The sequence below is a fragment of the Pararge aegeria genome, chromosome 16 (assembly GCF_905163445.1).
Source record: "Pararge aegeria chromosome 16, ilParAegt1.1, whole genome shotgun sequence".
NCBI lineage: Eukaryota > Metazoa > Arthropoda > Insecta > Lepidoptera > Nymphalidae > Pararge > Pararge aegeria.
The window spans coordinates 9,666,101-9,679,195 of record NC_053195.1 but is presented as its reverse complement, the minus strand read 5'-3'; the positions used below and the strand labels follow the sequence as shown (position 1 = coordinate 9,679,195).

General features: G+C 33.8%; 2 protein-coding genes across 2 annotated transcripts; one reads left to right on the top strand and one right to left on the bottom strand.

The window, feature by feature from the left end:
- Positions 1-2,783: 2,783 nt before the first annotated feature.
- LOC120630350 (gamma-aminobutyric acid receptor-associated protein) lies at positions 2,784-3,553 on the bottom strand. The gene has a single exon (XM_039899550.1). It carries the CDS (start codon positions 3,420-3,422, stop codon positions 3,069-3,071), a length of 354 nt encoding a protein of 117 aa, XP_039755484.1. The 5' UTR covers positions 3,423-3,553; the 3' UTR covers positions 2,784-3,068.
- A 4,221-nt stretch (positions 3,554-7,774) lies between these two features.
- Positions 7,775-9,355, top strand: LOC120630711 (eukaryotic translation initiation factor 5B). Its single transcript, XM_039899999.1, has 4 exons — positions 7,775-8,055; positions 8,434-8,673; positions 8,826-8,990; positions 9,078-9,355. The coding sequence occupies exons 1-4, from the start codon at positions 7,939-7,941 to the stop codon at positions 9,213-9,215; spliced, it is 660 nt and encodes a 219-aa protein (XP_039755933.1). The 5' UTR covers positions 7,775-7,938; the 3' UTR covers positions 9,216-9,355.
- Positions 9,356-13,095: the final 3,740 nt, after the last annotated feature.

Below are 13,095 nucleotides of genomic sequence, written 5' to 3'. Positions count from 1 at the left end.
GTAAATTCCAAAACTGCCCCCTGCCGGGGATCGAACGGACTATGATACCACTGCGCCATAATGCTCGTCACCTCTAGCCCTAGGTGGTGTCAGGATCTGATAATGGAGACGAAAAGAAGCTAAAATAACTTCTCAACTGAACAAGATTGCCCGGTGAGTTTTCAGCTCGTTAGATTTGGCTTGACAAGTACAATAGCTCTAGGTGGTGTCCAAGGTCTGATAATGAAGCTGAAAGATGGTAATAGGAACTCCTCAACTAAATAAGATTGCCCTGTTAGGCTTGAGCTTGTTGAATTTGGCATGACAAGTGCAGTAGCATTTGGTGGTGTCCAGGTTCTGATAATGGAAGCGAAAGTTGGTAGTAGGAATTCCTCAACTGAAAAAGATTGCCACGTTAGGTTTCAACTTGTTAGATTTGGCCAGACAAGTACAATAGCTTTAAAGGGTGGCCCAGGGTCTGGTAATGGAGCCGAAAGCTGGTAGTAGGAACTCCTTAACTGAACAAGATTGCCCTGTTTTGCTAGACAAGTATAATAGCCCTAGCTGGAGTCCATGGTCTAGCGATGGAGTTTGAAAATAGCCATAAGAATTCTGTTAATACACTAGTAAAAAAATTAACAAAACAAGAGTTCAACGTTATAACTTTTAAAAAAAAGAAGCAAATCTCTAAGGGAGTTAACTTTTACATAGACCACATTATTCCATTTTAAAATCTGTTTACTAACAGTATAATAAAATATATTCAACTGCCTCGATGATTTTAGCATTAGTCAACTATAGATTCCCGGTCCGGCCATGTTCAGTAATGTATTTCATTAAAAATTGTCAGTAGGTACCAGCCGCAGTTAAGAAAGGGCGGTATACAGGCCCGTGGTTCCTAGAGCACAAAGGTAATAATTATTAAAGCCTGCCAGCATTATATCAGCGTAGTGGGTCTATGCTCTGAAACCCCAATCCTAGCAGTGAAGAGGCCTACTTCCAGCAGTAGGTCATTTATTAGGCTTATGATTATTAGATAATAACTATTCTCATAGGTACCTAGTAGTAGTTGTGTTAATAACAAGTTGCATTTTTCACTTTACACATAGGTGCCTACATATCGAACATTATATTTACAGAAGACTAAGTAGGTACCTACCTATTTAACAACTTGTTCGTTTATTCATATGAAAATCATGTATTGGCCGGAAAGTACCTACCTACCTATTTCACGCACAACTGAAACCTTGAAATAAATTACAATTCGTTGGTTTCTGAATTGCCTGAAAAGTGTTATTTAAGTACATTCATTGTAAATAGCAACGGAAAGCAGACAATAATTATTATTGTAGTCTGTGTAAAACACCTAAGTCATCAAAAAATAATACCAAGGCCAAGGAACCAAAGGCTTAGTTACTGTATACATGGTACCTATTTAATATGCATACATATAGCTACAGGTCTTTTATTGAGATGTATGTCGTGTCGTTGCGACTTGCGAGGTCATATAACGGCCCGCGACTTAAATAGGATACGGTTGAGTGGTTAGATATTATATTACCTATGTCCTCGTCCAAAAAAGTCTATTGGTCACAATCAAGTGTGATAGTAATTAGGGTGCGAATATGCCATCGAAACTGTAGGTATACAATTGATAAATTTAAGAAACAAAGCTAATTATTTAACGCCCCTGTTTGAACATGTGTCTATCAAGACTTATTGGACCTACTTAATGTGTCCAAACGTATCTGCTAAGATTAGTCTAAGAGATAGATAGTTTGCTGACGGTTCTGGTCGCAGAAAAAGATTAAGACTACCATATTATCGCAATGACATTAGGATTACCTACTTGGTTCACCAAGCAGGATGAGACCATTGCAATTACTACCTATATCTATATTACAATGGTATGATTGATATGCCTACGTCAGAAATAAAAACTGAGAACTCACAAACGGCTTATTAGCATAATAATATGTATCAATCGAAGATAAGAACCTTAGCGATTAAATAAAACTTTAAATAAAAACTACTTTTTTGTATGCTCATCCGTTTGAGCGAGTTTTACAGCGCTATTATGACACAAACACACAAAGGTCAAAATACCGCCCCTTTTTATGCGTCGTTGATATAAAAACTATAGGATGCAAACCTTTGTTTATGGTCCTAGTACTTACCACCCAATCAAGACGTTATCTTTTAGCAAGAAATGTTTTGTTAACCGAAAATAAATAGTATTTAAAGTAGAGCATCATCTTCATCATCATCTTAATTCTTATTGTTTTGGTTCGTTATGAGCGGAATTAATGTCACTTCTGCTAGGTAGTGGCGTCCTTCCCTATAAAAGAGTTTAAACCCACAACACTGCTCTAGAGTGGGTTGTCGGGATTAGATAATAAACTCTGCCCTTTATTTCATGGTATGCCACAGATCTAACTATCAACATGGATCCAAATTGCTGCCCAGCTCACTGATTTGTGTGGGTGTCACAACCACCCTCACTACATACTATTAATGAACTAAAGGGTGGTTTTTCACATGAATATTATTGCAATTAATAGTGGCCGCTATGCCTCCGGAGTTCTGAATCTTTGATTCAGAATTTATTGTTAAAAATAAGTTAACAATATATGATAAAAACATTAATTTACCTTAAATTACATTGTAAAAGTTTTCCACATACTTTTTGCAATAATAAAATTGGTTAAGTTTATTGAAGTTCAAACTCTTTTTATAAAAAGTTATTTGAAAAAATCATTTCTCTAACAGCAGCGATAGATTAGTATGATATTCAAACAGCACAATACATTTTAAATATATTTATTGTTTAATGCAGAAATTGTTACACTCTTAACAAAACAAAGAAATTGAAAAATGGAATCCTTTCACCCATGATAAGTATGTGATATTTTTCTATAACTATAATAAAATTGCATTTACAAAGTTGAGAGATGGAATCGCAAATTAAATTCAATTATCACCTTCAAAAACATAATACATCAATATTGCTAAGCCTTATAACTAAATAAACCATATGGCTAGAAAACTTGACATATGATAGATAATATAGTGAATTTTAAATACAAATATTAATATCCATAAACATTTTCATCGGAAAATGCAATATAAAGAAAAAAGTCTTCGTCATGATGTTCCTGGTAGAGCGACCCCATTGTAGCAGATGTAGGTGGTATTACGTTGTTCACGAAAAAGAACAAAGCATCTTCTGGACGTAGATGAATGCGCTTCCGGATCAAAAAGTAAAACTGCCCCACAGTTAAATCAGATGGCACCAAATACTTCTTTTTGTCGAGGTCTCCCAGTCTAGCTTTGGGTGCTTTCTCCACAATGACAGGAACACGATCCGGATATTTCCTGCGTATCTTTTCTCCTTCTGTCTTCCTTTTCTCGAAAGAGTGTTCTTCCTTATATTGAAATTTCATTTTCGCTCAATTAACTCACTGTAATTTGCAAAACGACGTAGCCGAACCCCAATTTGATTATTACGACTTGTTTTTTGTTTTTGCGTTATTGTTTTAATGCAATGACGCAATCAGCTGATATGACAACCGAGCACAGATCAAAAAAGAAACACTTGTAATGTAATCCTTAGTTGCCAGTTGCTACCACGAACTTCTGATTACCCAACCGACCGACTTTCATTTCTATTGGTTTGCCTCGGAATAAGACTGAAGCACGGAATAATAAACGTTTTATTTTATAATTCTTATAAATTTATTCAAATACGGATTTGTGTATTAAGTATAGGTTTGGACGACTTTAGTTGCCTGAAAGAAAACGCTATGTAGCGATAAGGCCACCAAATTGTACTCTCTTGCTCTGTATTTAAATCTCTGTAACTATTTTTTTTTCATTGGTGTACAATAAAAGTGCAAGTGCAGTCATTCATACAGGACTAGAACAAAATCATATAAACTTGTAAAACTATAATCCTATAATATAACTATAATTCAGTAAGCTATAATCACACACTTAAAATCCAAAATTTCAAGTCTATAGGTCATTTCATTAGACATAGAATAGAACTATATAGTACTTCCGATAAACTCAGAGAGCTGAAATATGGTACAGAGTGAGGGTTCAATGACCATATAAAGGGAAATTATAAAAACTAGTATAGTCGAAGACCTGGAGTACCTGGTGATCCTGATAAGAAAACACAGCTCAACCAAACTATTAGAGATCGACATATAGCCTTTACAAAAAATATTCGACTTGGTAAGCAGCGTCATTTGATGTAGAAAATTGGGGGTCTGAAGTATCTCATGCCTCAGAATCAGAATCAGAACCCTCAGCTGGTCTCAGCTGTATTAGAGATATGGTAATGCCCCCTTCTACTATTGGTACATAAAAAAATCGACTGTCATTGCAAAAATCTAAACCTAGCCTATAGCGTCCCACTGCTGGGCGAATGATTCCCCTTTACAAGTTTACAAGAATAAATAGTCAAAATTTATATATGCCCACGTTTCTACAAAAAGAAGTGAATTCCCACCAAAAACATTCTGTAAAAAACTAGCCAAGTCTCGATGGAGCTGCTTGTTTATCTGTAAAAAGTAATGTAATCTAGACAAACACGTGCCAAGTCTAAGATTCCTTACTACGATTTTTTATTATTATAGTTAACTTGAATTGGCCGTTGAAGGATACACAAGGGTACAAAATCAGGTGCTCCATGACATCATTGCACCAATCTGTCCCCAGAACCGCTACCCATTGACGATGGAAAATTACCACTTAGCAAACGTAGATTCAATAACCAGTCAATTGTAGGCTTGATAAAGCTGCGTATTTCAATAATACTTATGTATAGGCGAGCCTAAAACAAACAGTATAATTATTTTTTTCCAATACAGACTGACTTCTAATCATTGATATCGTCGTATCGTCAGTATGTCTATTTTATGTTAGACCGGTAGTCAATTTGACGCTCCAAAAAGAAGACAGCAGAAGTCAGCATTGTTAATTCTGAATGCATTTGTTGCACAATCAACAACTGCCTAAAGTGAGACACTAGCGTCCATTTACCAATACCAGTATGGGCTATTATCTCGCTTAAAAAACATGGGTAGTTACAACAGACATAACATTACGTGTAAACAAACTTATTTTTTACCCACTAATGTAAAGAATATTCAAGACACACAACATTAACTATAATAATAAAAAATCGCAGTAAGGAACCTTAGACTTGGCACGACTTTGTAAAGATTTCATTACTTTAGGGATAAACAAGCAGATCCATCGAGACGGCTTTTTTTTTTACAAAATGTTTTTGGTGGGATTATATTTACTTTGAGCTGTTATAATAAAAACGTTTAAGGTATGCAGATTTTTATGGCCTAGCTTGAAATTTAATTAATGAGTCGGAGCTTCGAAGAACGGTTTTCTCTTTTTTACTCTTTAATAATAATAATTCTTACGGATACCAAGCCACAGCGGAATCAAGACGGTTGGAAAACTATTCCGTTTGATAACGTCTTTTGAATACATTGATGAAAAATTGTACATACTTCTAGTAGTACTAGTACTACGAAGTATGCAATTTTTCATCAAACTACGACACTGAATTATAATTTTTTTGTATAAAAATTAAATTTGGGTCACAAGACGAACGCTTAGTCCAATCGTTCAGGCGGAACGTGACAATGAGTCATGCTTTTACATGCGTGTATGAAAGCCTTTCATCGATTTATAAGACGTCGAAAACTGACTGCTTACTTTCTTTGCAAAGGCATTTAAATGGCGTTGTATAAAAAAGGATTGTTTGGATTTATGAAACTACGGTACAAGTGAAACTTTTTTTCACATTATAGACTAAAAGCTTTTGGAATAATATTCCATTGAGGGTATTAAAATCGCCTAATCAATCTTAATTTTATACTTGGAAAATAATAAAAGTAGACTAAGATTTTTATTAAACTCTGTGCGACATACATAATAGATAACAATTATCTAGATGATAGATAGATAATCATTAAATCATTTTGATCCGTTTTTCAATCATTCTATTATAAATTCTATCCTCATCATGAGTTTCACAGTTTAGACTATCACTCATTTGTGCAGTGCTTCATGAAATATTGGTTACATTATTTTGTACCAATATTTCATGGAGCACTGATGAACTATAGGCGCCGCCATACTTTATAATTCAAAAATAGTTATAGGAATTATCGTAAAAAAATCGTCATAAAACAGTGACCCAGTTAATCTCCCCAATACTATTCAACGGTACGAAGAATAAACAAAAAAATATGTTTATAAAATTAAATTAATAGCGTTGTGTTAAGAAGCATGCTATATCGAGTGTAAGCGGTGCAGTGCGGTGGCGTTATCAATAAATTGCGTATAAATTTATCATCCAGTATAAAAATATATTCTAATCAGCTGCTTTCAAATTTATACTTTTGTCTTATGGAGGGTAGAGGTAAGGAGAGTCATCTGTGTATATGAAAAAGTGTCGTCAAAATGTATTAAATTAGGATGGCGCCACATTTGCATCAGGGTAACTCTTAAAAGAAGCGCCAAATATAAATATTGTTAGAGTAGGCTTGAAAAATAAACAAGGAAGTATGGAGATACAAGGAAGTAAGGTTATATTTACCACAATATTTTGTACAACGTAAGTTGTTGAAATTCTCAATAATTAACTACTTTAGTCGATAATGACATTAAATTTTTTAACTCGGCATACTTCAATTCATCTACGATTGCTACCATACCGTGTGCATCCACCAGCGCCATTGTGGAGGATTTTTGAACTGTTATTAAGCGCAACAACTGGACACTTTTTCAACTTTTCTCCCATATAAGATGACTCTCCTTACCTCTACCCTCCATATTTTGTCTATCCAAATTGTTGTTTCGTATGACATTTATACATATGTAATTCTTAAGGGCCGCACTTTATAGGTTACTTGAAACAAAATGGTATTTCCGTCACAATAAAATGAATGTACTCTGACTCATTTTAAAATACCAAAATGGTTATGGAAAACAAGAAAATTTCAACCAATTAAAATAAGCCTTGTTATAAACAGTCTGTTTAATTGTTAGTCGGCAAGCGGAGGTAGCAACTTATGGAAGATACAGAGAAATAAATAAAGTAGAGCAACAACAAAAAATCGATAAATACTTTATTTTATTTTTTTCTTTTGCCTACGACTCTACCCTAATATTTGTATCATCCTCAGGAGTCAAGAGTCCTTAGGTATTGTATCATCCTTGCCAGCTCAGATAAAGGTTGCCGGTGACCTCAGATGTGGGAGCTACTTTAGACCAGCGACCAACTTTTCACCTTTTAAAGTGAATAACTAAGTTGTGGAAAATACTAAAAAAAAACCCTGAATAAACTAATCAATGAGTACAATAGGATCTTTCCAAGACGTAACGTTGTTTGTTGGGAAAAAAATCATAAAATATTTCTAGGCAGTTTTGTTTCCCAATGGGAAAGAATTATACCCAAATTTCTACAATAACGAAATAAACCCTTCTTACATTTATTTGCACTTTTTTATGTCTTTTTTATGTCCAATTTACATATTAATTTTAACCATTGATTATAACGGATTATAACTATAACTATAAAAGTTTTATCCAGTCGCAGAAACAGAAAACTACAAGAAGAAAAATTAGAGTTCGTTGCAGAGGAACGCTAAATGTCTTGTCACCTCAGAATTGTAAGGTTGCGCTCGTCACTCAATAAGTTAGTGTCCGCCATAACTGCTAAATGCTTGTATACTCATTGATACTAAGCCTTTGTCTAAGTTAAGTAGCAAGTTGGCAGCATTGATCGGCTTCTAGCTTCGCTGATTGTTCACGGAAACAAGTAAAAGAGAAGCGTTCCGTTTATTTTTACAAGGTTTTTACGTTTCTGGCGTTGTGAAACGCTGTATTGCCTTTGCCTTTACCCTAATCGAAGTTATTTAATACAAGATGCGTAAAAGAAAGTCACTCAAGAAAGCCGACGACGAATCCGATGCCTCCGAGCCTGGGGCTGAACCGGAAGAATTTCAAGATTCGGGAGAAGATTGGACGCCGGAAGCCGATCCGGTTTGTTTTAAGAGATTTATTTAAATAAAATAAAATCTACGATATGTAAGGGTGTTTGCAACTAATATTCTAGTCCTGTGTGTTTGTATAACAAATATAAATGGCGCGTGGTTCGGCAAACGATTGTTGTATGCAATAAGGGCAGTTTAGGTTAGCTACTGTATGATATGGAAAAACATCATCCACTGTTTATAATGAAAGCTCATGTAATTTGAATATTCTTGTTTATATTTTAACAGATGCACAGAGTTACAGTTCTCAGAGATTTTCGAGTATAAATTTACTATATAAAGCCAGAAAATGTCTATAATTCTAACATTGAAATGATGTACTGTATAAAAAAGCTAATATGCTTATTGTTCTAATGCCCCCACATAGGTGGAACCACCTGCCCGTGCAGGAAGAAAACGAGCCACAAGACCATCACTCAACAACTCCAAAAAGAAACGTAAAAACTCAACAACTGAAGAAAGTGAAGAAGAGGCAGAAGAGGATGAAGAAGGTGAAGACGAGGAGGGTGAATTGGACGAAGAAGAAGGTTCAGATGAAGAAAAAAACGGTTCTGATGGAAATAAGTCTGACTCAAGTCAGTCAAAGGATATACCAAAGCATTTCCATGTAAGAATTTGATGTAATATTTATAATGTTATATTGATCATAATGTAATCAATTATTTGTTTTTAAGTTCATCCAATTGTTTAACTTATATTATCTTATCTAAATCAATCAGTTATTATTGTTAAGAAACTAAAATTCCATTGTTTTTCCAGTCTGGGAACTTTGTTTTGTTGAAGTCTGATGTCAAATGGGATGGAGACTCTGTGATTTCCAAGTTGGATGAAATAAACTTGTGGAAAATAGATGGAAAAGCTTTATTACAGAAATTTATACCAATGGAATCAAATGGAAAAATATTACACAAATGTACATGTGTGGTAAGTACTTAAAACATAGATTTGTCAATTTACACATGTATACATGAATGTATTTTTTGTCTAATCCTAAACAATTTTGGGTTTCAGTATTCAGGATGGAATGTTGACAACCGTGACAATTACTACCCCATTACAGAAATATTGGACAGAAATCCTCGTACTGACTCTAAAGAAATATGTGTAGCATTAGATCTTGATGATCTTATCAAAGTAAGGGACAAGTAAATTGTGGAAGTTTTTACTTAATTCAATTAGATAAGTCTAACAAATGTATGAAAATAAAATCTTTTTTTGGCACTTCATTCCAGTTTACTTTGTATTCATTTTATAAAAATGGGGATTAAATGTTCAATAAAGTAATTAAACATTGTTTTATTGTAGTTTCCCAAATATTGTAACACTGTGGTTCAAATTTGGATTTTTTTTGCATTCAGTTTATACTTAGACGTTCCGATAGTTAGTAGATTAGTTAACTTTCTTACTTTGCTGTGCTGAAATTGGCTTCCCAATTGGAACTGCTGTGCTTTATTTTTCATGTCTTATGAAGTTCACAAAAAGATACATATTTATTCTTTTAGAAAAACTCTTACATTGTTTATTTTAATGCTAGTTTATTTCCTATTTTTAAAACATGCCTTACAGTATTAAATTAGTAATGAAATAATTATGAACATCTATACTTATAATAAAACGGTAACTGGAAGATTTGTGTACATTTAATATATTTTGAAAATTTTGACCGGGGGATGCTTTATAATTCATACTGCATCCAAAACATCCTGTCTGTCTGTCTGCCTGTCTGGGCATCGTGTGAAAACTACTGAATGGATTTAAATAAAATTTGGTATAGTGGTAGCATATATTCCGGGTTAACATATAACTCTTCACAGATAACAGCAAGTCGCAAGGCATGTGGGACACAGATGAAATGCAGGGATATCATCCTAATAATATTATAAATGTGAAAGTTTGTGAGGATAGATTTATGGAAGGATGGATGAATGGATAGATGGATGTTTGTTATGTTTTAATGACACAACAAATGAACCAATTATACATTTTTTTTTGATTTATTTTTCTGTTCCATGATTATATTTTTAACTAGCTGACCGGCGCTACTTCGTCTGCATCACATTGGTTATTATCTGTTTACATATCTTTAAAAAACCCAAGAATATGATTGCTAAATTAATATCTTGGTAGGAATGATACCACTCAACAGACACACAAACACGCACGCACGCTGCTGCTTGATTTTTCGGGATAAAAAGTAACCTTCGTCACTTCAGACTATGCCTATCCATAAAACCACGTCAATCTAAAACTCCGTTGAGCGGATTTTGAAAGACATGCTGAAAAAATAGGGTTGCTATCCTGTAGAAGTTGCTTGCTCTCTGGGATATAAAGAAGCCTATGAGCTATTTCAGACTATATTTTATGTTTGCCAGGTTTCAGCCAAATCGGTTCATTCGATTTGTCGTAAAACCGTAAAAATCATCTATACATACATCCATCATCATAAACTTTCGCATTTATAATATTAGTAGGAATCCGCATGCATTCGATCGTTGTCCCATATGCCTTGCGACTTGCTGGTACCTGTGAAGTGATGTCCTGTATCTCCTACAATATTTATCATATCTTCATAAAAATTACACAATACATGCTTGATAGTATACAGTTTCAAATAAAAAAATAATTATAAAGTATCCTTTATGTTGACCCAGATTATCAGCTAGCACTATACCAAATTTTATTTAAATCCGTTCAGTAGTTTTCACGTGATGCCCGACAGACAGACAGACAGACAGGATGTTTTGGATGCAGTATGAATTATAAAGCATCCCCCGGTCAAAATTTTCAAAATATATTAAATGTACACAAATCTACTCTATATTCTTTACATATCATAAAACTTAGTCCCTCGCCGCGTCTGTCTATCTGCCTGGGTGAGACATTTTCTTACGGTTTTCACTAATAAACAAAGTGACTCATGCGGAAGGTTTTAGTGTATATTTTTACTATGGTTTTCTGTAAATTGGCGGAAATATAAAGATGTTTTCTAAAGAAGTCATACAAACTTGGAGCTTTACTGGCGTACACCGCGAAAATAACTGATGATTATATACCTGAAAAATCCTTTTTAAATTATTTAAATTCAACCTATCGCTTACGGGTAAAGAAATCCAAAAAGCAAAAAAAAAAATGCCGCGGGCCGCCCGGCCCGGCCGCGAATAATATAGTTTGAAAATAAAACTTGACCTGGTGGCGATTAGTTTCTAGGTTTTTTTAAGATATCAAAACCAATTTGGTGCAGACGAAGTTACGCGGGTTAGCTAGTAATATAAAACAAGTTAAAAAATAGAGTATAGTATTATCATGTAGGATACCTACCAATGTGGATAACATCTCTGGCTATGAGACCAGACGCGACTTGGAAACATTTATAGCCTGGCCAGTAAAGGATTGGGCATAAAAACATTTTTAGATTACCACTGTAAAATGTATGTAGGTATGTTTAGGTTTTCCTTTTTTTTAATACTCTAATTTGTGCTTGGAGTTTCTGCTTTTCCTCAGATATGTTAGTAATTCAATGTGTTCCTAACGATCAGGATTTTTATTTAAATAAAATTTCCAAAATATGAATAATTAAATAGGAATTGATTTAAATTCATATGAATGCAATAATAGGGTTTAGTTTTTTTTATATCGATTTTAAATGTGTAACATTGGTTAGTGTTTTCGTCTCAAGTTGTTTTATAATTATAATATTGTATTAGGTAGGTATATTGATCTTAAATATAATAATTATAATTTATTCTGTGCATCCCTTTGCCATATTTTTGGTTTTAATTCTTGTATATTTGGCAACTTCTGTGTAAAATTCTAAGAAAAAAATGTTGTTACTACTTAATAATAATCTTCATGTGTCTTTAGTAATGTTACGTTCGATCTCGAAACGTTGTTTAGTGAATTATGGTCATTCCGTGAATTATGGTCATTCCGTGAATTATGGTCATTCCGTGAATATGGGTAACACCGATTCTTCGTAGTATATTTATATTTATTTATTTATTTCCAGGAATGTATTAGGTTAAAGTATGAAGGTATTAAAAGTTAGCCCTTGACTGCAATTTCACTTGGTGGCAAGTGATGATAGTCTGATATGGTAGCTTGGATGGATGGCTAACATGTATGGCAGTTATATAAAACCCATAATTGGTTTCCACGTGACATCGTACCAGAACACTAAATGGCTTTAGCGGAATCTCTATTCCGTGAAGTTTGAAACTTTAAGATCAGAAATTATAAATTTACAAAAAGTACCTGCCGGGAATCAAACCCGGGTATCTGTAGTCTAACGGATGCATTATTATAGAACATTCCAGAGGTCTGTTCATTATTATTTGTCGCCAATAAATAAGACAAAGAGTAAAAGTATATAAAGGTCCTGTATCTGACCATGTTTTTAAGGTAGGTAGCAGTTACTATATAGTGTTGTCATTCCATTGATAGTATTTGGCTATCGATAGTTTGCGCCTAAAATCATCTGTAATATCGACAGTGTTATCGGTAGTTCGATCCCAACGAAAGTATCGATAACTCCATTGCTACAAAATTATGATTTATTAAATGTCGATTGGAACTCAATGTTATATCCACAGTTATCACTTCTGACTAATGCAAAAACATCGATACTATCAATACTGACATTTTTTCTAATGGTATGGGTTGATTATGTAGTTTTAATAATGGATGATTGAAAAAAAGATGTCAGCAATTGTAATTACCTATAATGAGCCATCTGTCTTGGTTAGTTACATCACAGAGTAAAGAAGGATATAGAGGTGTGGGACGCTATGTTTAAGGGATAGCGTGTCGCAGTAGTAGGTACAGTCAAAATTATTCATCGAGGTAAACATTAATAATGTATGTTATTTAAAACCATGTTATGTTATGTTTAAATTAAAATATTAAGAAAATTAATTGAAAAATTACACTAAAATAAATAAAGAATTGAGATTCCTCATCCTGAAAAAAGTTTTCTATGGTTATTAATGTACAGTATCATTAGTACAAATGGTCGCTCAACTACTTTCTGTCT

Bases quoted from the DNA above. Each gene is read 5' to 3' on its own strand.
- LOC120630350 (XM_039899550.1), bottom strand. From the start codon at position 3,422: ATGAAATTTCAATATAAGGAAGAACACTCTTTCGAGAAAAGGAAGACA.
- LOC120630711 (XM_039899999.1), top strand. From the start codon at position 7,939: ATGCGTAAAAGAAAGTCACTCAAGAAAGCCGACGACGAATCCGATGCC. The intron at 8,056-8,433 runs GTTTGTTTTAAG...GCCCCCACATAG, and splicing joins GGACGCCGGAAGCCGATCCG to GTGGAACCACCTGCCCGTGC. The intron at 8,674-8,825 runs GTAAGAATTTGA...TTGTTTTTCCAG, and splicing joins ATATACCAAAGCATTTCCAT to TCTGGGAACTTTGTTTTGTT.